The 24,599-nt window shown below is 38.0% G+C and overlaps 2 protein-coding genes across 2 annotated transcripts; one reads left to right on the top strand and one right to left on the bottom strand.

Moving 5' to 3' along the window:
• Positions 1 to 4,832: 4,832 nt before the first annotated feature.
• psma1 (proteasome 20S subunit alpha 1) lies at positions 4,833 to 11,014 on the top strand. Its single transcript, XM_041794783.1, has 10 exons — positions 4,833 to 4,940; positions 5,855 to 5,899; positions 7,796 to 7,897; positions 8,352 to 8,455; positions 8,546 to 8,634; positions 8,766 to 8,836; positions 8,962 to 9,091; positions 9,360 to 9,439; positions 9,692 to 9,796; positions 10,714 to 11,014. Exons 1-10 carry the CDS (start codon positions 4,938 to 4,940, stop codon positions 10,774 to 10,776), a joined length of 792 nt encoding a protein of 263 aa, XP_041650717.1. The 5' UTR covers positions 4,833 to 4,937; the 3' UTR covers positions 10,777 to 11,014.
• A 2,097-nt stretch (positions 11,015 to 13,111) lies between these two features.
• On the bottom strand, positions 13,112 to 22,097 carry ric3b (RIC3 acetylcholine receptor chaperone b). The gene is made up of 6 exons (XM_041796116.1): positions 21,867 to 22,097; positions 20,117 to 20,343; positions 18,777 to 18,855; positions 17,854 to 17,947; positions 16,077 to 16,207; positions 13,112 to 14,324 (listed from the first exon to the last, which is right to left on the bottom strand). Exons 1-6 carry the CDS (start codon positions 21,985 to 21,987, stop codon positions 13,825 to 13,827), a joined length of 1,152 nt encoding a protein of 383 aa, XP_041652050.1. The 5' UTR covers positions 21,988 to 22,097; the 3' UTR covers positions 13,112 to 13,824.
• Positions 22,098 to 24,599: the final 2,502 nt, after the last annotated feature.

The raw sequence follows: 24,599 nt of genomic DNA, 5'->3' as shown, positions 1-24,599 counted from the left end.
TCATTAAAAGCACTGAGATTGACATTTAACAGTGATAAATGTCTTTTTTCCCTGGTGTATCCATGTTGAAGGTTGATCTGACTTCTGATTAGGCATTGCTGCAATAGAGAGAAGGTATTTCCATTGCACCTTCTATTTATGAAATAAAACAGTGAAAAAATCAAGGCTTTTTATGGGGTAAATTTGACCTGCATGGTGGTTCTACATATAAATGTCCATTAACAAAATTTGGATTTATTTAAAGATTTTTTTATGACACCAGGTTCTATAAAACAAACTTTTAGGAAAAGTCAAAGACCAGAAATCCAGAGATCCTGTGGGGAAATGAGTCAAAGCTCAAGAAGGACAACCATCACTGCTGCTCTCCACTGATCTGGGCTTAATGGCAGAGTGGCTAGACGGATATGGATTCCTTTTGTTTCCAGGAACATCAAGTATAGCTCAGTGTAGAGCTAAGCAGGGCAATTAATCAAAAGTTTGATTAAATTACAGCGTGGCCTCAAATTGCAGAAGGTGCAATATTTCTTTTACCTGAAATTTGTGAAAAATTCCAATTTTAAACCTTTTTGGCAGCAGAGATGTTTTATATTACTTATCATGCAATCATCCCAGTGGCATCTTTTTAGAATAGTCAACAAAAATCCAACTTTTTTGGAGGTTTTTCTTACTTAATATGAGAATAAGATAAAAAAAAATATATGACTCCCTTCAATACAACAATGCCTATCCAATTTGCAAGTGAGTCAAAAGCAACACAGTTAGATATTTTTCTAAATTGCTCAGCCCTAGTTTTATCTAATATTGTGTTGGTTGTAATATGTAATGATTTATTGACTAAAGAAAAATCGCCTATCATAATGCAATATTAGAGAGAAAAAAATCACAATTAGATTATTTTCCCAAATTGTTCAGCCCTAGCTTAGTGCAGGTTTAAATGTGATTATAAGAAACAAGAAAGGGTATTAATACTGTTTCAATGCATTTTTATGAATGTATAGGTTATTTGAGTAAAGACAGTGGAGGAAAATGTGTAAAATATGTCATATTTAATAGGAAAGCTTCATGGAGAGCTCTATCCTTGTATGAATTTAAACACTGAGTCAGACTGTTTATTCTTTTTTCCTGAAGCTGCTGAGAGCTTCTCTGACAAAGATGAAATAAAAATCAAATAAAGAAATTGAAAACTCTCGGGCTCAAATAGATTTTGCAGCAGACCTCATCACACTCCCGTCTGTTGTCAGTGGAGGATATTCAGGAGGATCTCAGTTAAAGGTCATGTGCTGCTGCTCCAGCTGAAGCTTTAACAAAAGCTCAGTGGATGAGAAGTATCGACTGGAGCGCTTCGTGGCTCAGAAATAACAAATGTGAATTATTAAAGTGGTTGGTTTGAAGATGAAGACATTACATGAACCCTCTTGCCTTCGTCTTATGGCTGCTTTTGGGTGCAGAATTTATTTTTGACTGATTTAGCAAAAGAAGCTCAGTCTGTCGGGACTTAGGTTAGTGGTTTGAGTCCTAATTGGAGCAGGTCTGGTGGCTGGAGAGGTGTCAGTTTAGTTCCTGAGCACTGCCAAGGCCACTGAGCAAGGCATCGAACTCGTTCAAACCATTTTCATTGCAGCAGCCCGTCACTCTGGTATCTCTCCATCACTAAATCTCCTCAGGATCCTGCTTGTGTTTCAACCATTGTTGGTCTTCCTCTAGAATATTTTCATGTTTGAACAGCAGGAGGGGGGACGTTGTGTCACTGTGACAAGTTAGGAGCGACCCCTTACCTCTATCTTACTGAGGATCTTGATTTTTATTCATGTAAGATGTTTCTAAAATAAAATGTTTACTGCCATATATAGTCCTGACAGAATCCTGAGAGAGTACTCCACACTGGTCTCACTGGTTTACATCTCGGGAGTGGAGTCTGTCAGCTGATTGTCTCTGGCTACTGATAATCTAAACCTGTTGTTGTATTTGATCGGGCTTTTTAGGGAGAGTTTGCTTTGAGATTTAAGCAAATTTGCTTCAAAATTTTCAGGCATTAACATGGACTTTAGGGGAAATTTTGTATTGGAATGTCAAGGCTTTATAGTAAAGTTAATATCTTAGGGAATTTTGGGTTACTTTGTATGGGATGCTTAATTTTTTAAAGAATTTTGTAGAAATGTTAGGTATTTTTTTAATCCAGGGAATTAGTGTGGATTTTAAAGGAAGATTTCCAATAAATTCAGACCTTTTAGTGTAAATGTTGTTGATGCTTGGCCTTAATAAGTCCTTATGGTCCATCATCAAAATAACCTCACCATCCCTCTCTCAGTAACTGAGATTAACACCATGGCTGTTTTCGAATTCGCCTACTATACTAGCAGTGGGTACTGATTTGCCAAAAATGCAGTATGCAGTATGCAAACAAATGCGAAAGTTGCAGTATGCCAAAAATACCCTGATGACGTACTGATTTGGGAAAATTATTACAGTATGCATCAGACCAGTCTGCTTCGCCTACTGTTACCCACAATGCAAAGCGCCGGGTCAGAGTTCATAATGGCAGAGAGTGGCCAAACTTAAACTTTTGGCGGCTGACAGTTACAAATGGAAGTGCTATTACTTTTTATCTTTACCTTTTTAACATGTACTATAGTGAAATAAGTTGTAATAAGGTCACTGTTGTTTTTGTTTTGCATTACGGCTCGTAACGGCCGGAAAGGTGCTGTGAAGTGTGTCCTTTCACTGCTCTATACGTGCTAAGCTAAAAACAACGGCTATAAAAATCCCCAAAAATCAAATAAAAACACTTCCCAGATTTTTTCTGTATGTAAATGGATGAAGAACACTGTAGCATCGTTTGCATTTGACCAGGGTATGACGTACTTATGTATACTGGAAACCAGCTAAGCCGGGCCAAGCATACTACACAATAACGTCCGACTGGTAGTCATGCTGCATCCTACTGTCAAACACAGTACGCAGTGCACATGCATACTGAATACTGCATTTGGCAGGAGTATGCAGTAGGCCAATTCAAAAACAGCCCATACCTTACCGACTGAAGACCCCCAACATCAGACCAACAGCCTGAAACATTAACATATGTTCCACAGCCAACCCAGCTCTGTATTTTTGTCAGAACAGGACTTTCAGGAGATTTCTGTACACCATTTTGAGTCAAAACTAATTTCTATTTAAAGACAAGGTTCTTATCAGGTCTTAGTGGAAGAAACTAAAAATTTATAACAGACAAAAGCCAAGGTCTCAGGAGGTTAATGAACAATAAATCTGTTTTGTAATCTCTTCTGTGTTTCTGTGATAACTCTAATAATTGATGTATCAGCAATAATCAAAAATAGTAAACAAATGTCTTCATTACTTGAAATGTCCATCTTCCTTAGCTGTAAAAGGACATACTGTATGTATTTTGATATTCTGTTATTAATTATATCAAAACAACAAATATACTCAGGACGTGATTGACATAAATAGTTTACTTAGCTGATTTTTACTTTTGTTTTATTTTCCTCATCTTCCCTTTAAGCTCTTACAACCCCTCTAGCATACCCAGTTGTTTTTTATTTTTAAAAAGGCTTTAAATGCATTCATTACTGGTAGAAATGCTTATATTTGTATCAAAATTGACATATTCTTTAATAAATAATAACATTTAAATAAAATATTAAGATTTTGTATCTTTTTCCTTGCCTTTTCCTATTTTAAATGGACTACAGACTGTATCCACCAGCCTAAGCATGGGTCAGATTAAATTCTATCAACTGAAAAGTAACTAGTGGTTGTTTTTTTTTTCTCAGTGAATTTGTGCAGTTAGATTTTGCCTTCTCTTTTTACCTTTATGTTAATCAGTGCATTCAGAAAGTATTCAGACCTCCTTCACTTTTTTCATGTTCTTTCTGTGAGGCCTTTTACAGAGAGGTGTGTGCCCTCGCTAATTATGTCCAATCAGTGGAATTTACCACAGGTGGACTCCAATCAAGGTGTAGACACATCTCAGCAGCAACGATCATGAGAAATGGGAGACACCTGGGCTAAATTTCAAGTCTTTGCAAAAGGTCTGAATACTTACGTCAATGTGATGCTGCGTTTTTTATTTTTAATGAATTTGCAAAAATGTCTCAATTTCTGTTTTCACTTTACCATTATGGGATCCTGTAAGAAGATAATGACATAAAAAATGTTTTCGACTGCAGCATCATGTTGCAATAAAAAAAAAAAGAGTGGAGGGGTCTGAATACTTTCTGAATGCACTGTATTTAGTTGGAAAAGGTTGATGGTCATGGAGCCAGTCTTCTGGTAATTTATTGCTGCCGCCTAGTGGTCATACAGAAACACTGCACCTTTAGGATGAGCGCAGAAAATACAAGAGCAGGACGAACAAACGGCTTCATTGACAAAATCATTTTAAACAGATGTTTAAGGGCTTCAGTAAACTAGTAGATATGAACCTGCCTGAAAACAGTAATCATCTATTTGAGAAATCCTTTGCTTTTATCGGAAATTATGAACATTTAAGTACTGAATCAACGTTTCTCCAAGAGTTAATAAACTGCGACACAAATAACGTTGATAAAAATAGCATACGGTAAGTGAAATTTTTAAAAACATGCAAAAACTGCAAATTAAATTAAGAGGGTCCCATCTTGATTAAAAAAACTCAAATGATAAAATAATAACTATAAAATAAATTTAGTATGATGACGTTTTTTAATTATCTATACAGTATATTTTAAATGGTATTTCGTTTGGAGTATTTATTATTTAAAACTAGAACATCAAAATAGTAAAACTGGCGTAAAGCCGAGTCCAACTAGAGTACAACTGATCAATCACTGATCTCAAATCGGGGCTCTACTACTTTCCCTGACATCCCGTCCAGGAAAATAAATCAAGTCACGATCACTTCACAGGCGGAGGAGACGACACACTGAAACGCGGAGATGGTAAGTTTGAATGAAATCTAACAAACGATCACTAAAGTTACGTGTTATTATAAATCTGTAGAGTGTCTGAATCTAACTTTTGTAATGTGGGAGGATTTCTAAACCTAGAAAACATGGCTGACTTACTCGCTCTGAGCTATCGTTAGCTAGCTAACTTACTGTGCACTGTGAGTAAGCAAAACAGCCTTAGCGATGCTAACGTTAGCTTCACGGAAGCCGGCTAAATGACGTGAGTCAAACGTAACGTTTCACCGCTGATAGTCACCGGTAGAAACTCAGTTTAAACGGTTGTAATAAACCCGGTTTATACATAAAAGCCCCAAAATCACAGATAGAAACTCCTCTGGCAGTTAGGTTGCTACTTAGCAGGCTAGCGCACATAGCTAGTAGCCTAGCATCAAACTGTAGTGTCATGTCTGTTACTTTCGATTTCCCTTAACTCACTGAACTCTTTCCTCCAACCGCATAAGTGTTTGTAAAGAAACCCAGAGCTATTGTAACAGATCACTGGCTGTTTCTTTAAATCGATCAAACTTTAGTAGACTGCTCGTTTCATCCGGTTAATGCCAGTTAGCTTTCTGCAGGATCACACTGAGGCATCGCTGCTTCAGTCAACAGTTTCTGTAATGAATTTACTCTGTTGCAGAGTCCGCTCTGCTTAGTAGCTGTAAATGATACTGAGTTTGTGTATTATTTATTCATGGCAGTAATATAAAACCTGTTTCTGGAAACGTCCAGGCTGTAGACGGACCCAGAATGACAGTAGTAGTGTTAGTTATGTGAAAAAAGTCTGATCCTGAAAGATGCCAGTGATGCAGGACAACTATGTAAGAAAATGTGTGTGTTTATACTGCATTAAGAGTTTTTTAATGATTTCACTTTTCAGTTATGGTTTATTTTGTTCTCATTTGTAGTTCCGTAACCAATATGACAACGATGTGACAGTATGGAGCCCACAGGTGAGTCTCTGTTTGTGCTAGGTTAAAATAGTTGGAAGAAGAGGCCGATTATAGAATCAAATCTTTAGGGATGCTCATCCCATAGAGACACTGTGGCATGTAGACATTTCTGCAAATGTTTAATACACCTGCCAAAACACAATACCTCAGGTGATGTTTTCCTATGTGCATCGTTCATGAAGATGTCTGTGTATGCTCTCATTCATCCAGGTCATGGTCATCCAATTCTTCTTAAAAGGGGCAACTGGACTCGCTAGAGGTTCTTGAAGATGTTTCGCCTCTCTTCCAAAAGGCTTCTTCAGTTCAGAACTGAAGCAAGTCCAGTTGCCCCTTTTAACGAAGAATTGGATCGTTCATGAAATTAATAACAACGTGGGTTCCAACTCACAAAACTAAACGTGTACAATTTAACAGAAAACAACTGGATCATCATGATTACCAAAGTTGTTTAGCATGTGTACCTGCTTCACACAGACCAGCACCTTTACCCACCTGATCACATCACCATTACAACATTTTTGAATGCTTATCCATGGTGAAAGAGGCCAGTGTCTATATTATTGCAGACCATTTCGAGATAAAAATGATTTCAGTACATGAGTCCTTATTTTCTGCCACTTTTTAGTAGGGATGCACGATATTAATGGCCTGATATTGGCAGTTACTAGCTTAAAAAGTGAATTATTGGTAATTGCAATTATCTGTCGATGGTTACAGCTGATATTTTGACTAAAAATCTGCCTATATTGTAACCTGTAAATATTGGTGGTACAAACAAGTAAGTCAGTTGAGTTTAAGGCTGCCTACATCAGCTAAAGTCTATAGTCATTATTATTCCTTACTTTTTAAGGTGTGTTTTCAGGCCTGATTTGTATTAATTTGTGAATCCTAAAACTTTAAATTGTGTGTTTAAGGACTGACGTTTTAGAGCAGAAGTACATCTAAATATGAGCTAAGATTCATTTGTAAAATTGGATATCAGCAAAATCCAACATTGTGCAACCCTGCTTTTTAACATTGTGCTCGAGTACATTGAGTGCAAACTTGTTTTTAATTTTTACTCAACATTACCCTGATCAAATGAGGCTACTTTCTTTCCACATTCAGGGGTTTGCCTCTTTCAAATATGATTTATGACATATAGATGTAGTGTTGATTATTGCTTTCCTATGTTTAAAATAGCTAAGGTATAAATGCATATTTATAAAATACCTGTGAGACTTTGAAAATCTGGTTGGACAAAATGCCCCTGTTACATTTCTAGAGGTGCTGAAATTAAATTTAGCATCCCTATAATAAAATAACCTATAGTTGGAAAGAGTACAAAACATTTTACTCAAGTAATAGTGTCACTGGTTAAAAATGCATTTTTAGAGTTTAGGGCAGAATGATTTAAATAAAAACACTGAACTGCTATTATTTTGACTTGTACTGCTATTTTAATATGATTTGTGGTCTTAAAGAGAAGGGATTTTTACATGATTCTCTTTGTAATTAACCTTTTTATTTGCATTTAGCATTCTTTTGGGTGTGGGAACAAATGTATGTATGTATGTATGTGTATGTATGTTTGTTGGATTGTTCCTATAGACTTGGGGTTTTTTTCTGTTAAAGGAGAATTTGTTTTATGTTAAACAATTATTGAAACAGAATTATTAAGATACATGGACATGTTTTGTTTTTTATCTTGCAATTTCTGCACCAGACAAAGACAGTAAATATTCTTATATCTGGGTATGGTATGTTTGCAAGGACAGCTCTGCTGCTTTCAGTGGAGGATCCTGTCCTATTTCCATCACTGTTGTGTCCTTGACTGTCTAATTAAGAATGTACACTATCACTGATATTTAAGCATTAATTTTTCATAAATAAAGTAAGGTTTTTTTGTTTCTCCAGGGTCGTATTCACCAGATCGAGTATGCCATGGAGGCTGTGAAGCAAGGGTCTGCAACTGTAGGACTCAAATCCCAAACTCATGCAGTCCTGGTTGCACTAAAGGTACAGTCATTAACCATCTTCTCTGGGGATATATTGTCTCACCTTGCAACACAGTCTAAAGCTCTAAAATGTCATTTAAAATTGTGCCAAAATCATTATTCTGTTGGGTTAGTATCGGGCGTGTGTACAAAAGTAAAGTGTGTTCCAAAGACTAAAGTTTGTTTCTTTATTCATCCTCAGACTTAAAAGTGTGTTTGTAAGGATTTAAGTTTGAGGTCTAAAAATGTCTGCATCTATTTGGTATTGGCTAAAATAAATGTATAGATATTTGCATATCGGATGAAGGGAAAAATTCAATATTGTGCATCCTTAAAAGAGATGTGTGAAATCTGTCATTTAAATAAACTTTTAAATATATTACTAAACTTAATATTCCAAAGCAAGGTACAGATTGTTCTTCACAGCTGATAACCAGTATTAGATCACGCCTGATTATTCTCATGATTCTCTGCAGAGAGCTCAGTCTGAACTGGCTGCCCACCAGAAGAAGATCCTCCATGTCGACAACCACGTTGGCATCTCCATCGCTGGACTGACGGCTGATGCCAGACTGCTCTGGTGAGTAAAAGCTGCCCTGAAAAGAAGTTGTAAAAGCTTCAATGGATCATAAAACTGTAATTAATCTTAATGATACTTTATTTCTTGTAGTAACTTCATGCGTCAGGAGTGCTTGGACTCAAGATTTGTGTTTGACAGGCCCCTTCCCACATCACGTCTCGTCTCTCTTATTGGCAGCAGTATCCTTAAAACAATCAATTGTTGGTTTAATACATGCTATTAGTAGTCATTTTTGCCTGTTGTCTTTGTGCAATTAAAGTGCAGTTTTTACTTTATAATTCAGAGCAGTGATCTTTAACTGGACTTTCAGAAACCCAAATCCCCACACAGAGGTACGGGAGGAGGCCCTATGGTGTTGGACTCCTCATTGCTGGCTATGATGTAAGTTTACTGTCTCAAATTTCTTGCTGTTTTATTATTTTTTTAACCGTGTAAAAATATTAAAGTCTTACAAATCTGGACTGTGACATCTGACTGCAGCTCTTGCTAACATGTTTTTCCTCCAGGACATGGGACCTCATATCTTCCAGACCTGCCCATCAGCCAACTACTTTGACTGTAAAGCCATGTCCATCGGAGCACGCTCTCAGTCAGCTCGTACCTACCTGGAGAGATGCATGGACAAGTTCCCCGACTGTAAGATGAAATTTCAACATACTGACTGTGTTCACTTATAGTGAGGAGAAACCAGTATCATTAAAGAGCCATGTTTTGGACAGATTTAGCCTCCTGATATGTATGCTTTGGCATTTTTATTGGAAATATTTTAATTTCTTTTTCCTAATTACAGAGCAAAAAGGAAATGGCAGTTGTAGTAATGTATATGTGTAAGCAAAGTGTTCTGTTTTAGTTTAGGATAAGACAAGAAAATATCTGCACTAATAGAGTCTCGTTTTATTTCTAGGTAATCTAAATGAGCTTGTGCAGCACGGCCTCCGTGCTCTCAGGGAAACCCTCCCCACCGAGCAGGACCTCACTACCAAGGTATCCCGGCTCTGTCTGACACTTTGATTTGATAACTCAAGCTTTAAAATCATGTTGACATAAAGTTGCCTACATTTGAAAGTAAACTCTTAAGTCTAGATTAAGTAAGTTCAACACTTTTACAATATAAACAATATAAAAGAAAAAGACAGGATCGAGTCAGAAAAGTGCTCCAAACTCCACATTGTTTTATAATCTTTTCTAATGCGTTCATGTGCAGGCTTTTTCTTAATTTCGTATTCTCTCTTTCAGAATGTTTCTATCGGCATCGTGGGGAAGGACATGGAGTTCACCATTTATGATGACGACGACGTCGCACCGTTCCTCGAAGGACTGGAAGAGAGGCCACAGAGAAAGGTACTACAGACGGTGCAAGATTTCCAGTCATGCTTGACTTAGACTGGAGCTGACTAGGCCAGACTGCAGCTGTTTATCTTTAAAACACTGTTGTTTTTGCAATCTGGCCCTCGTAGTCCAGCTCTTTTTTTAGGCATCTTGAAAAGAAACCAATGGAGTTGTGTTTTAGAGGGATGCTGATCATCATAAAGTTGGATAGGGTAGCACTGGTTTCAATATTGTTATTTTGTATTTGATAGAGCAGCTGGTTAAGTTGTTGGTTAACCTCCTCTAGACAACTTTTCTTGGAGTTTAAACACATGACCTTTAATTTACCTTCACCTAAAGGTAATTTAACTTTATCATCCTTAGACACATCATGATTTAACCTTATATCTCCTTGTTTGGTTTGTGGAGTTCAAAATTGGACTAATAAGATAAACTAACAGGATTAAAAATATCTGGGATCTTACCATGGCTGTTTAGAGCAGAGGAAGACTGACCTGCAGCAGACATATTGACAATTTCCTCAGGCCAGTTGTTGAAGGTGCTGCATTCCCATATAAGTTTCTGATGTGCTTGAAGCTAATTAGCTGGTCTATATGATGGCACTTAAATGCACACATAACATATTATATGACAAATATATAACATATTTAAACAGAGAGCAGCTTCGCATTAGAAGGTGGATAAAGAAAAGCAGTGAGTTAAAAAAGCTGCGAGTTATGCAGCAGAATAGTTCAAATACACACATTTGTCTTTACTTTAAAAAAAAAACTGTCAGTAAAGAAAAATATTTAACTGTTGGGGTCTGGCTATGAGTGAGATGTCAGACATGCTTTTTTCTTAAAAGTCAGTTATCCCTCAATATTACCGTTACATAACCATGAATTTAAGACAGACCCTGACCCCTTTGATTTGTGTTTTTTGTTTCTCAGGTCGCCCAGCCTGCAGATGAACCAGCAGCCGGAGCAGCGCCCGACGAGCCGATGGAGCACTGAGGTGGTCCCGTCAGTCACCTTCCTGTTTATAAGAGGAGAGGGCGGGAACGAACCCCAGACCAACGCGACACTTAATGCAACACATCACAGTCACTGTCACAGGGGGAGTGTTGTTGTGTTGATGTGCCACTTGCTAAACTGTTCATCCCAAATATTCTCTGCTAACATCAAACATTGTGATGTTGCTTTTGTATGAGTAAAATGTTCCATTATTCAAGTAATAAACTCTTTTTTTGAATTGTGCTGCTGCTCTTACTTTAACTTTAAAAATGATCTGGATTTAGTAATCCAACACATTTTTATCTGGATTTAAAAAAAAAACAAAAAACAAAAAAAAAACAAAAGCATAAAAACTTTAAGATCCTCACAATTAAAAAGTGAATGTTCTTTATTTGATAATGATGCTAATATATTTTGAAGGATTTTTTTACAGCCCTGTATACATTTTCTTCCCTATCTAAATAATAGATTTCTAGTGCAAAATAAGCTTAAGAAATGTCTTAAAATATCCACTATCCTATAAATTATTTTCTTCGATCAGTTTTATCATTTTCTCACATTCAAGATGCTCCAGATCTTTTATCATTGACTGAAACTATCTGAATTTCAATTTATAATCCTTTTCATGCTGTTTATTCAATATTTAAGGTAATTGGAATTTTTTAGGATTTCTTTTAAAAGACTCAGCCCAAGTTTCAAGGGTCTTCAGGTACAGCAGGGTACTTGTGGATCCTTGAAATGATTTAAAATGCCTTGAATTGATTTTAAATGAGATTGAAGGCCATGCTTGTCTTTCATTTTCTTTTGAAATGTTAATTTTATGAACTGACAATGTCTAACAAGGCCATCTCTGAATGCTTTGGGACTCCAATGAACCCTATTGAGAGCCATTATCCACAAATGGAGAAAACTTAGAAGGGGTTTGAACCTTCCCAAGAGTGGTCAGCCTACTAGAATTACTCCTAGAGTGCATCGACAATTTGTCCAGGTCCCAAAAGAACCCAGAACAACTCAGTTAAGGTCAGAGTTCATGATCCAACAATAAGAAAGAGACTGGGCAAAAATGGTAATACATAAGGGAGTTCCAACAAAACCACTGCTAGCCAAAAAGAATACAAAGGCTCGTCTCACATTTACCACTCGTAGTTGATGGATCATAAATTCTGACCTCTACCAGAAAATACTGGGGAATATCCGGCCATCAGTTCATAAAATTAAGCTCAAGAGCGCTTGGGTTATGCAGCAGGACAACGATCAGAAACACTAACAAGTTCACCAGGACATTGTCATATTCAGAAATACACAGAGAACATTTGTTCTTGTATATCAGGTATATTTTTTTATTTAATTCCCTAAAAACAATTTAGATAGGAAAAAATGTTCAGATTGGTTTAACGTCTGATCCAGAAATCCACCTGTCAGCCATTATAAGCAGATATAAAGCATGATAAACACAAACTAACAAGTCCGTTCTTGATTAAAATGTTTTTTGTTTTTTGTTTTTTTAAACTTAAGGCGTTTTTCTGCCTAAGAATCAAAACTAAAGACCTGTGTCTTGCACAGATTTTTCACCATTTAGGACACATCATACTAACATCAAATTCAGTGATGGAGAACAAAACAACCCCCGAGAGATTCAGCTAAAATATCTCAATCGCCCCCCTGTGGCCGTCTACGGTATAGCGACTGATCTCACTGTTGGAGGCTAAACATTACAAAGAATTCTTTTAAACCTGTTAATTAGAAAAAAATGTCTATTTATTGTACTTTATTTTAAAGTCCGGCCCCAAACATCAATCAACGAAAAAGCTGGCCCTTGTGCAAATGTAGTTGATGACCCTTGCATGGGCGTAGCACAGGGGGGAAAAGGGTACTGATGACCCGGGCCCACAGTAGGGAGGGGCCCTCGAGAAGCCTGCAATTAAAAAAAGAGTCTTTTTAGTTATTTTTTTCTTAATAATTAGTGTCATTTTGGATCAAAAGTGACTAAATGAATCGGTAAACGGACTAAATTTTCATAAAATAGAGTAAAGTGAAATACTGGGGGGCCCTGCACCATCCCTTAAAAAATGTCCAGCACTGCAAAATAATGCAAGCAAAGTCAATTTAACCCGAGTAAAAATATTGCTGATAAATTGGGAAATTGTGATTTCAAAAATACATTTAAATACATAGATATATGTCAAAATGACACATTTGTTGCTTGACAAGCTGGTAAAGGGGGGCCCTAAATCTCTAGCTACGCCCCTGGACCCCTGTTTTAGACTATTGTGACTGTTAAATAAACTCAGCTTTTTTTAGGAATTAATATACAAATGATTTTCCACAAGGTGAATAGAGATTATAAAAGTGAAAATCTTTAAATAATTTAAGAGCACACAAGAGCAGGTCTGTTACAAGCTTAGAATAAAAGCAACACTTGAAGAATCAGTGCAAATACTCTAAAACACAGTGGACCCATTCCTTTTTTTACTTCTGTCTTTTTTGTTAACATTTTCAATCTTCTCAAACAGCAAGAAGCTTAAAGTTTGGTCAGCATTTTAACAGGATTAAAAAATATTACGGCAAAGGAAAACAAAGCATGCTGGTTCAATTAAACTGATGTAAATACTGTGACTTAATTGTCATTTTTTTAAGTTGTCCAAATCCTTCATAAACTACACCAATTTTACAGTAAGTTTGTTTACATCCATCCTTTAAAATTCAAATTTAGACATCAAATGCTTACCTCCAGCATTCCTGAATGTCTCTGGGTCAAAGTTAAAAGTAATACTCTTTTACAGAGTTGTGAGTGTTCAAAAATGACAGCCACCTTTTCTAAATGGATAAATATGAAATTCAGAGCTATTTAAATTTGTCATCATTAATGAGTGGATAAGGCTGATATGAGCTCAATAAAACATCCCTTTGCACACATTTCTTTTGTTGTTCTCTTCAAGTAGATATAAATAAAGTTCACACAATGTGAAAAAGAAAAATTAAGTAAAAGGAGCCAAGCTGTCCTCTCCAACACCAGGCCCAGGAGTTCATGAGCAGCCTTGTTTGAAGTCAGTATGATGCCTTTTTGGCTCTCCTCCTCCTGTTCCTCCGTCTGACCGTGCTGCAGGGCGTTTCTGTCTCCGCTGACTTATTCAGGTCTGACTTGCTCAGGTCCTCCATCTTCTCCTGCTCCATCGCTGACGTCACCTTCAGGGAGATCTCCAGCTCCTGCAGGACTCCGGCCAGGTCCTCTTCCGCCACGCCCAGATCGATCTGACCCCCTCCCTGCTCCTCTGAGTGTTCGTACACGTCGGCCAGCTCATTATGATCTCTCTGTGGCTCTATGCTCTCCTCCATCACTGCTGTAACATCTGGTTCATCCAGAGTCTCAGTTTCTGCTTCCATTCCACCTGCTACTTCCTCGGGTAAGTTCTCCTGATCGGCTCCGTCAGCTTGTGTCCTCTCTGCATCACCCTCCGTCTCTGGGCCGTGGTGCTGCTCGCCGTGCTGACAGCAGCAGTGGGGGTGCTCCCAGTACTGCTGAGGCTCCTCGGGATAACCTGCAGACCCTGCAGAGAAATAAAACCAGGCAGTAACTAACCAGCACTTCATTTATTAATACATCTGTCTGAAAGTGTCTGAAAACTGTCATCTTACTCAGTATTTACTATTAACAAGAGGAAAGTGTTGTTGCTATTATTTTTGTTTATTTTTGATATCTTGAGTTTTATTCAGGGAGAGGGAGTTGATGATGCACTGGCAGTTTTGGCACTGAGATGCATGATTGGGAGGTGCATGCATGCACCAGGAAAGGTTTACAGCTATTTCAGGAACTCTGGACATGCCATAAAAGTACGAGGACACCAATAATCATCCACTGTAGGCCAAAATACACTGCCTGGCCAAAAAAAAGTAGCCACCAAAAAAAGGTCACGCACTCCAGTATTTCGTTGGACCGTCTTTAGCTTTGATTACAGCATGCATTCGCCGTGGCATTGTTTCGATAAGCTTCTGCAATGTCACAAGATTTATTTCCATCCAGTGTTGCATTAATTTTAATATTGATGATGGGAGAGTCTGACCACTGCGCAAAGCCTTCTCCAGCACATCCCAAAGATTCTCAATGGGGTTAAGGTCTGAACTCTATGGTGGCCAATCCATGAGTGAAAATGATGTCTCATGCTCCCTGAACCACTCTTTCACAATTTGAGTCTAATGAATCCTGGCATTGTCATCTTGGAATATGCCCGTGCCATTAGGGTAGAAAAAATCTATTGTTTAAGAAATGAAACGTTACTCATTGCATCAGCTGGGGTTAAATAACTTGTTGCCAGCTGAAAGATAATCACCCATGCAGTAATTATCCAATAGGAGGCTCGTACTTATTTCCTTAGTTAAATCCAGGTGGTGACTTTTTTTGGCCAGGCAGTGTATTTAATGACTGCAGAAGCATCAGCCTGTGGCTGGAATGATTTGAAGTATCGTCTTTGTAAGCTGACTAATCATCACTTCAGAGATGAAATTAACAGCTGCATGGTACTAGAATTTGAGATTTGAATAAAATATTTTAAGGCTTTAAACACTTTTAATGAGGTGTCAGCAGTTATCTACTTTAAACGTCAAATAAACAGTTGAATATTCTTGACAAGAGGTTTTCCTTTTGGTTGATTTTGACTCTCCCCAGTAGACTAAGCAGACTCTCTTGGCTTTTTTTAAGATATATTTTTGAGCTCTGTATGCCTTTTGTGAGCAAGGAGGGCAGTGGATAGGCTCAGAAACAAGGATGAGAGAGTGAAGGAGACATAGGAAAGGAGCTACAGTCTGGACTTGAACCCAGGCCGCCTGCAATCACTAGGAAATTTGAGCGCCTCTTTCTTAACTTCCAGTAGATTTTATCCTCTACAGGTCCAACTTTTTTTTTTAGTTTATTTGTGGGTTTTGTCATGCCTTTACTGTAGTAGATAGACCAGTGGTTGGAGTAGAAAACCGGGATGAGAGAGTGGAGAATGATGTTCTGCAAACTGCCAAAGGTCGGAGATGAACCAAGACCGCCTGCTTTTAGGACTACAGCCTCTGTGCAAGTAATGTGTCATCACATTTGTACCAAGAGTAAAGTGTTGAGTAATGTGCAGAGCTGTAAAGCTGTTCAACATATGTAAGGTTTAGCTGCTTGTTAACTTGTTTAAGTCTACTAAACCTGTAACATTTCTTCCCTTATATAAATTAAGTATTTTAAAATTATACTGTTTTATAATTGTCAATATTACTATCATTTTAAAGGCATTATAAGACAGAAGAGTGAATGAGCAGGCTGCATGTACCTTCCCAGTCCTCCTGGTTCTTCTTCTCTGGTACCACGTCGTCTACCAGCTTCCCCTCCTTCATCACTCGCGTGATCTCAGTCAGCTGCTGCAGGAGGCTCTCCTCCTGATCCGCCATGACTCCCTTCATCCTGACACACAGACGACACATCCAGAGTTTTACTCTAATATTATCAACATTTATTTAACATTTTTCTGAGTGATTAAACCTACATCCCTATTTCTCGAAAATGTTAAATGTTGTGCAAAATGTACAAAAAAAAAAAAAAACAGAATGTGATGGTTCATTTAACGAAACCAAGTGTAAGGGCCATCTCGTGGCTTAGAAATGGGACACCCCTTAATAGCAGTTACAATTTAAGACTGTAGAGGGCAGTAATGTGCCAAAACGGCATCGTCCGTCAATTCAGAGGAAGAAGAAGAAAAAACGAGAATGTGTTAATATTCAACCAAAAAATCGAATTGGGACAGCCCTCGCACTTTGCAGGAACGTGCATTTTGAGACTGAGGGTTAAGGGGAGAATTGGGAATTGAGTACCATCTTGTTTTTTGAATTAAAGCTTGCCCAGTTAAACCCCTGTACCATCTGATAGCTTTTTTTGTGAACTGCACCATGAGGAATGTATATTTTAAAACTGCCGTAACAACATTTTACAGCTGTATTGATTCCGTAAATCTGTATCGATTGCCATATCGATTTTCAAGCCTACGCCTGTGGCTTAGACCAATGTTTCTCAACTGGTGGGTCAGGACCAAAAAGTGGGTCGTGGAGCAGTTTTCAGCAGGTTGCTAATGTGTGTCTGGAAAAAATGGTGGCAAAAGTCTGTGAAGAACATGCAACCGAACTGCTTTTTTAGAGTGATATTGGGTCTATTTAAATGTTTTATTGAAATTTCAATGTATCTATCTCCATTTATCGTAATAAAAGAGCTGCTTTTACCACGTTACTGAAGTAACTTCTCAAGATCTCTGGAAAACTGGCTAATATTTATACTTTCTCATGGGGAAAAGGGGGTGTAAAACATGAGTTTTGTCCTCTCTTGTTCCTGTCATAAATTCAGTTCCATCCAAGATCTTAAGTGCAACATTTTTATTTATCTAAATATGCATTGTTGAAAAATTTTGGAAATTTGGGTTGCAATTTGTCATCAAAGATTTTGGTTGGTCCTGAGGCTAGAGCAACTGAGAACCACTGGCTTAGACAGAGAGAGGAGCACTGCATCACATTCTGGTTTTAAGATCCACTAACTGGTACCAGTTGGGGTTTTATATGTTGGTGAAAAAATTAATATTTGTCAACTATGGAGGTGGATTATTCCAGCAGCACCTCAGAGTTTTCCCCCTATGTTAGACTCCATCTATGCTCTATTAATGACGGCCATACAGGTCAACAATAACCACTATGTAGTCCTTCCTGACACACTGATGTTACAGCTGTATTTTATGGAGTCAAAAAATGACTACAATAAAGGCTTGAATGGACAGAAGACTTTGAAAACACTCCTTGGTAATTATGTTATAAAAAAGTCTCATAATAGTCATATGCAGTAATAATGATCATTATTTAAAAGGAAGACAACTTCTGGAGAAGTTCTCTTTAATAACTTAACTGTAGGATTCTGTGAGTCTTTACTCTTTCAGTGGAAAAGATTATCACACGCGTTATTTAATTGACACAAAATAAAACAAATGAACTGAATAAAAGCCTTCCCTCCCATCAGTAACCGAGAAAGAGCAGAGAGGAGGGGAAATGTTTCCTCGGTAAGCACACACCCACCTGTCAGGACTGCTGTGGACGTTGGAGACGATGTTCTCCATCACCAGCTCAGTTTCTCGAAGTTTGTCCTGCAGCTGAGCGAGCTCAAAGTCAGCTGGAGGACGGCGAAGAAAAGAAAACAAGTTTAAGCACAGAAGGACTAAGGAGCGGGCGGCTGCTTCAAAATGTTAATTCTTGTTTTCACGGCTCAAGTGGAAGGCAGTTCATCTTTCTGTTTAATGCTTTTAAGAATCAATATGCCAGAAAATTACAAACATTAGTTTATTTCTCATTAGGTTAATGCACCACAGAGATGAATGTTCATGTCAGCGGAGGATTTTGAGACTGGATGTGACAAACACGCAGAGCTGCTGTTTTAATTTAAAGGAAATGTTATCTGAAGGGTGGCAAGGCATCCTACATTCAGAGAGTTCTCTTTTCACTAATGGATTAATATTTTTCTCATCAGTTATTAGTAAGGCTGCAACTTTTTAAACCTAAACTTTGAGAAGAAACTAGCTTTTATGGCACTCTGTATCAATTAGCTTGTTGTAGCTTTTTTACGTTTGTATTCTAATTTAAAGGAAACCAGAAGTTACTACTGACTTAGCTATTAATTTATGACGTTAACCACACAATAACTAAAACATATATATGCAACAGAGCATGCCCTCAGAAAATGAAACATTTATTTGGCTGATGTTTATGTCAAATAATCAAGAAAATAAGTACACAGCATGAGCAGACCAAAACACTAAAGCAGCAAAAGTCAGAAGTTTCTGAAAATGTGTAGAGAAACACTCCCAGAACACAAAGATTACACGATAACTGAAAGCATGCATTTGAGATTTTAATGCTTTTTCTTGGAAATTCACTAAAAATTGCAGATTCAAGTCTTTTTGTCATTGTGCAAAAAGAAAGAAAAAGAGCAAAAAAATACTTACTGATCTTTCTCTTCATGTTCTCCGAGCGAACTGAAGGAAATCTGCTCTCTGACGGTTTGCTGCTCCCCTTAGAGGTGATCTGAAGAGGAGACAATAACATTAAATGTGAGCACAGAAACTGTGCAGCAGGAGCTTCATGAATGTGTTTCTATAGCTGAGCAGCCGCATGCAAGCCTCACATCACTAATTCCAATGGCAAGTGTTGGATAGAGTGGTGTAAAGCACAGTGACACTGGACTGTGGAGAAGTAGAAACCCAGTATAGGTTTGGTGGATGCCAGGAGAACATTACCTGCCTGACTGCACTGTGCCAACTGTGAAGTTTGGTGGAGGAGGGATAATGGTATAGGGCTGTTTTGCATGACCCTTATCTCCAGTGAAGGCCAATCTTAATGCTTCAGCATACCAAGACATTTTGGACAATGCTATGCTTCCAACTTTGTGGCAACAGATTGGGGATGGCCCTTTTCTATTCCAACATGACTGTGGCCCAGTGCAGAAATCAAAGACATGGTTTGATGAGTTTGTTGTGGAAGAACTTGACTGGCCAACACGGAGCCCTTACCTCAACCCCATCCAGCACTTTCGGGATAAACTGGAACGAAGATTACAAGCTAGGCCTTCTAGTCCAACATCATCCTGACCTAAAAAATGCTCTACAGAATTAATGGACAAAAATTCTTGAAAATCCTTCCAAGAAGAGTGGAGACTGTTACAGCTGCAAAAGAGGGCCAACTAATGTAATTGCAGTCCCTGCTGGTGTAATAGTCATTTTGTCCACATAGTGTACATTTCTTAAACATGATGAGGCAGAAAAGCTATTAATAGTATCCTTCATGGACTGTCCATTTGTGACTAAGAGTTTATTCTAAAGGACAACTAGACTTCATTGAAGTTTTTGAATACATTCACCAAGCTAAGCTCCTCATGAGCAAATAACTTGAATAGTAGTTTAAAAATGCATTAGAGTTCAATGCTCTGCTGCAGTGTTGATGTATAATAATGTTTGAGGAAGGCCTTTTCCTTGTGCAAAATAACATTTTTAAAATACTCAAACCATGCTCAGTGAATCTCTCATTAGTAAACTGTTAGCTTAGTGCAAAGATCAGTAACTGGGGGAAACACCATATTCAGTCCAAAGGTGGTAAAAATGCCTGGTAATTACCGGGCTAGACATTTCACCAAACAGAGAAAATTGAATCCCATTTGATGGATTCATTTGTCACTGTAGCATAAAAATGTCAAAATTTTGGAAGGTGATTTTTTTCCTCAACCCTCTGTCTCTTTATAAAGCTGGTGAACAAGTTTATTACTCCATATATATTATTTCCAGTGTTTCACCTTGAACAGTATGTAGAGGATGTAGAGTAAGATCCCAAAGCCGTACACGGGGATGATCTGCCCCGCCAGGTTGGATTTGCCTCCTGCTCCTGCCCCTGTTCCTGCTCCTTTTGCCCTAGCGATGGCTTCGGTGTTGTGAGCTCTGGACAAACCTGCGCCTGCAGCTCTCTGTCCTCGGCCATCAGGAGGCAGCTGACGGTGCATCATGGGAGGGAGGTGGCCTGAACCTGCAGAGGAGGGGGGAGGAGGAGGACAAGTTATCTGAGTGAATGAGAGGAATGGAAAATTATCAGTAATATGTCCTTCAACTTTAATTTATTTCTGGTTTAAGTTACAAGTGTTTCTGGTGTGCTGGGATGCTAATGAGCCTCATTCATCAAAAAAGTTTACCTTTGCACAACTGAAAGTAAACACAAAGGCATTTTTAAGGCATCTTATTCTGTCAAATTCAGTGTTACAGTTGCTCTTCTACAAAATACAATACTATACATACAACCAACAATAATCATAACACTGCTGACTTTATTTGCTACAGGGTCATTTCCTCTTTCAATTAGAATCCTTTTACTCAAAGTGATAGGAAACTGTGTTACGCTTCCTTTTTTGTTAGGGATGGTGGTCTGTGGCTTCTTGCTACCATGTCATATGTTTAAGCTAACTTATCAAATTATTTACAAAGCAAAAGCACACCTTTACAGCCTCTTAGACACAGGGATCCCTTCATTTTCTTTGTTTTAGGTATGAATTGAAAAGTAAATGAAATATCTCTGACTTTTGACAGTTATTCAAAATTATGTGTGCTATTTTCACTAATGTTTCTAGGTATGGAATAGGAAATATGCCCTTTTATCAGACATGTTTAAGACCAGGATCATCCACTCACCTATTTATTGCCATTATTGCCATGTTTCCAACTATTATTTAATATCCTATTTATTACAGGGTTCCCACACACTTTTAAAAATCACATTTAAGACTTTTTAAGACCTAACCTGAAAGGATTTAATGCCACTTTTTGCATGGTAAATGGCCAAAAATGGAAAGTGAGTGAGATATCTCAGTACACAGGACAGAGCTGAACCTTTTAGTTTAATGCACTGTTAAAGTATCAACTGATATAGCACAAAGAAATGTTTTGGGTCATAAAGACCCTACTCTAATTATTTCTGGCCTATTTAATGCATTGATTCTACCAATATATCCTATAGTTATATTTATTATAACATGCCAGAAGCATATGCTAAAAAAAAAAAAAAAAGATTAAAATCAAATAAATTTGCCTAAAAGCCCTCTGAGATTTAAGACCTCTCACAAGTAAAAATAATATAAGTTTAATAATAGTTTGATCCGCAGGAACCCTTATTACATTAATTAACTGCCGTTTGTGCTCCGACCATGTTGGATATTTTCTCCTATTACGTTGGTTTAAATAAATAAATAAACAAACAAACAGTGTCTATTTTAATCTGTGGATGCGTTGGGAATAAAATGTATTCTCAAAAAAACAAAACATTATCAACTAAATGTAAAAGTTGTAGCGGTGTATCTGGCGCCCTCTGGAGGGATGAAAATGTAACTGCGGGAACACGACATCGGTGATGTTCAGTCCAAACTGGCGTTAAAACAACAAAATACGACGTCAATTCCAACCTTTATGAATCTAAAAAAAAAGGCACGCTACGCCTTTAGCACACATATCGAGTTGGATGTTTGAAAACAGACACAAAGAAACCGTTAAAACGTGACGCACCCTCCGGCCGCTCAGCAGCATCCTTCCTCCCCCGGGATAACAGCATTCTGGGAAGCAGCAGCGCGACGCACAGCACGAGACACGTAACGAGAGTCACCTTCTGAAATGTTGACATTGCCATGGCAGCGGGATGATGGTCGCTTGTCTAGGTATGAAAACGGTGTTTATCTGGAGAGTTTACAGTGAGAAAACGGAGGAGAGAGGGGCAGGTTGATGTCGGTTTTCATCCATCGGTGGACTTCCTTGTTGTTTGCAGGACCGGAAGTGCGCCGGAATGTACTTTCTGTGTTTTACCACTAGAGGGCAGCAAAGGACCGTTTAAAAGTTTTGATAACAACGGACTTTAGAGAGTTGTTTAACAATCGTTATGCTCTTTGTAATGTTGATTTTTGTCGTATTAAGGTGCTAAATGTGTGTGTCAGTAATTTTAAGGTTGGGTCGTATGAGGTACTAGGTATCAGTACGCCATTAGCCTCCAACAGTTTCAGTCTGCCTTCCCCTTCATACAGGATGCACTTGGGGAAGCTAGTCTATACAGAGTAGCAGATGGGTACAGTTATATACAGTTATAGGAATTTAGTGAGTTTTAGGTAAAAATGGGCCAAAGAAATTAAGTTAGCTTAATTTCACGCTATATCTACATGTTTTAAGCTTTTTATTTTTCACCCAGAAAGCTTGTGTTTTTGGCACTATTTTCCAATGTGAGCTTTGGCCACCTGCTACGTGCTCTTCTGCCTGCAGACCTCATCAGAGGAAACAACAACAAGCTAAACTAAAGCTCTACTATTTGGGGAAAATTGTCTAATTATGACATAGGATTTAATATGCATTTATTTTTAAGTTCCCCACCTTATTTATTTTTTCGACAAATACAAGCAATAAATCAAGTAACGAAAACACAACTAGATATGTTTAACTAGGGCTGAACGCTTGTGATTTTTTTTGGCTCTAATGCAAATTTGATATGAAATGTACTGAAGGGAATGGCCAATTTTATGTCATTCTTATTTTTGATAAGAAAAACATACAAAAATAAGGAAAGTAGGATTGTTTTTTGCACAGCATTATAGAAAAAAGGGCACTTTTGCATAATGTGCATAGCAGAACATCTCTGCTGCAAAAAAAATAAGTATTAAACTGGTATTTTGGCACATTTTAGGTTTAAGAAACCTTGCACCTTCTGCCATTTGAAAACTGCAGAAAGCCATAATGTGATTTAATATCAATTTCAATTAATTGTCCAGTCTTAAACTAAACTAAAACAAGTTATTACAGCTCATTTTCCACTTCAGCTAACGCACGTCTCACAAGGTAAACACATACTGACTGTAGCTAGTCTAATTATCAGCCATTAGAAGAATAAAGTGAAAGCTGTAGACTTTTATTCTGATGTTCAGTTTCCATTCATCTCTATTGGTCAGGATCGGTTTAACCAGTATATCTCTGGAAAGTTTAAGAAGGACCATTAAAAAGCAGAAATCATTCTCTCCAGTCGGTTTTGTCTTTGCTGCCCTTTTTTGCTCGTTTTCCCACATAGTACTATTTGTGTCATGTTTCTCACTCATCTTGTATTGCTTATGTTGTTTTGCATCACTAAAGTTAAAAAAAAAAAGGGGGGGGGGGGGATTCAGTAAGGCAGGGAACTCTGAATGGGGACTGATGCAGGCTGCACCACCACATCTTCACCACCAGGTAACCTGGAATCTCTCCTGCTGACCAGTCTCCACTAAAGCTTCCTTGTTTCTTTTTCTTCCCGCTGACTCTCCATTTGTAGAAGTTGTTTCTGTGTGCTCCAGCTCATAAAAGTATCTCCTCATGTCCACAGTAAACTGCACGTCATCATCATGTGAGGGCTCTCACTCTTACTGCTCACCATGGCAGGTGAGAGAATCAACTCAGTGCTGAGTCAGGTGTGTGGCTGATTGGCCTTGATCAGGTCCAGGTGTGGGAAGCTTACTAATACTCTTCAGCTCCTGTGCTCTATGCTGACTCATTATCTCACCATCAGAGCTAGTGAGGGAATCTCTTCACATTTTCTCATTGTTTCCATGATTCTTAGTAACACAAAGCACTTCTTGTGTTTTCCCTGATCCAGATCTTTAAAGATTGGTGCTGGATTTCCTTGTCCAGTCTTTTAGTTCTCTCATAAAACCAGTCTGGTGACTTTTGTGCATTCATTTCCCTAAGAGTGTTTCTCAGACTCTCCAAGAATTTTAGTTTCTTATCAGCTGCTAGGCAATCATGGTTTAGTTCCTCATTTTTATTCAGAGTTATTCAAAACAGGAGCTATTAGTTTGGATTCTCCCATTTTGTTTCAATTTTTTCCCCCTTCCCAATTATCGTTTGCGATTCTAGTGGTTATCCCTTTGGGGGTAACTTTAAGACACCTGAGTCTGCGATCGTGTCCCACCTTACTCTTCCCTGACACGTCATTGCAAAAAAGTGCTGAACACAGAGGCTTTCTGGGGGGAGGGAATGCTTTAAAAAAATTCAATATAGCATACAATTGAGTATGTAGTGTTTCTTGGGTTATTAAGTGGAGCAGCTGTACCCATCTGCTAATCTGTATAGCCTAGCTTCCCTGCCAGTATGACCAACGAGTCTTCTTAAAGGGCCAGTGCTCACTGAAATCACTGGAGGCTCATTCCAATATTGTTGCCAAGTACCATATACGACCTAACTTCAAAATACCAACATATCCCTTTAACTATGTACTAATGTTTTTTTCAATGC

Source organism: Cheilinus undulatus, linkage group 9 (genome assembly GCF_018320785.1).
Source record: "Cheilinus undulatus linkage group 9, ASM1832078v1, whole genome shotgun sequence".
Classification (NCBI taxonomy): Eukaryota; Metazoa; Chordata; class Actinopteri; order Labriformes; family Labridae; genus Cheilinus; species Cheilinus undulatus.
The sequence above is the reverse complement of the archived record's forward strand: the minus strand, read 5'-3'. Positions and strand labels throughout refer to the sequence as shown.

Coding starts and splice junctions, on each gene's coding strand:
- psma1 (XM_041794783.1), top strand. Junction 5,900..7,795: donor TGACAGTATGGAGCCCACAG/GTGAGTCTCTGT, acceptor TTGTTTCTCCAG/GGTCGTATTCACCAGATCGA. Junction 9,797..10,713: donor AAGAGAGGCCACAGAGAAAG/GTACTACAGACG, acceptor TTTGTTTCTCAG/GTCGCCCAGCCTGCAGATGA.
- ric3b (XM_041796116.1), bottom strand. CDS start 21,987: ATGGCAATGTCAACATTTCAGAAGGTGACTCTCGTTACGTGTCTCGTG. Junction 18,856..20,116: donor TCCTCTACATACTGTTCAAG/GTGAAACACTGG, acceptor TCTCCTCTTCAG/ATCACCTCTAAGGGGAGCAG. Junction 17,948..18,776: donor GAACATGAAGAGAAAGATCA/GTAAGTATTTTT, acceptor GCCGTCCTCCAG/CTGACTTTGAGCTCGCTCAG.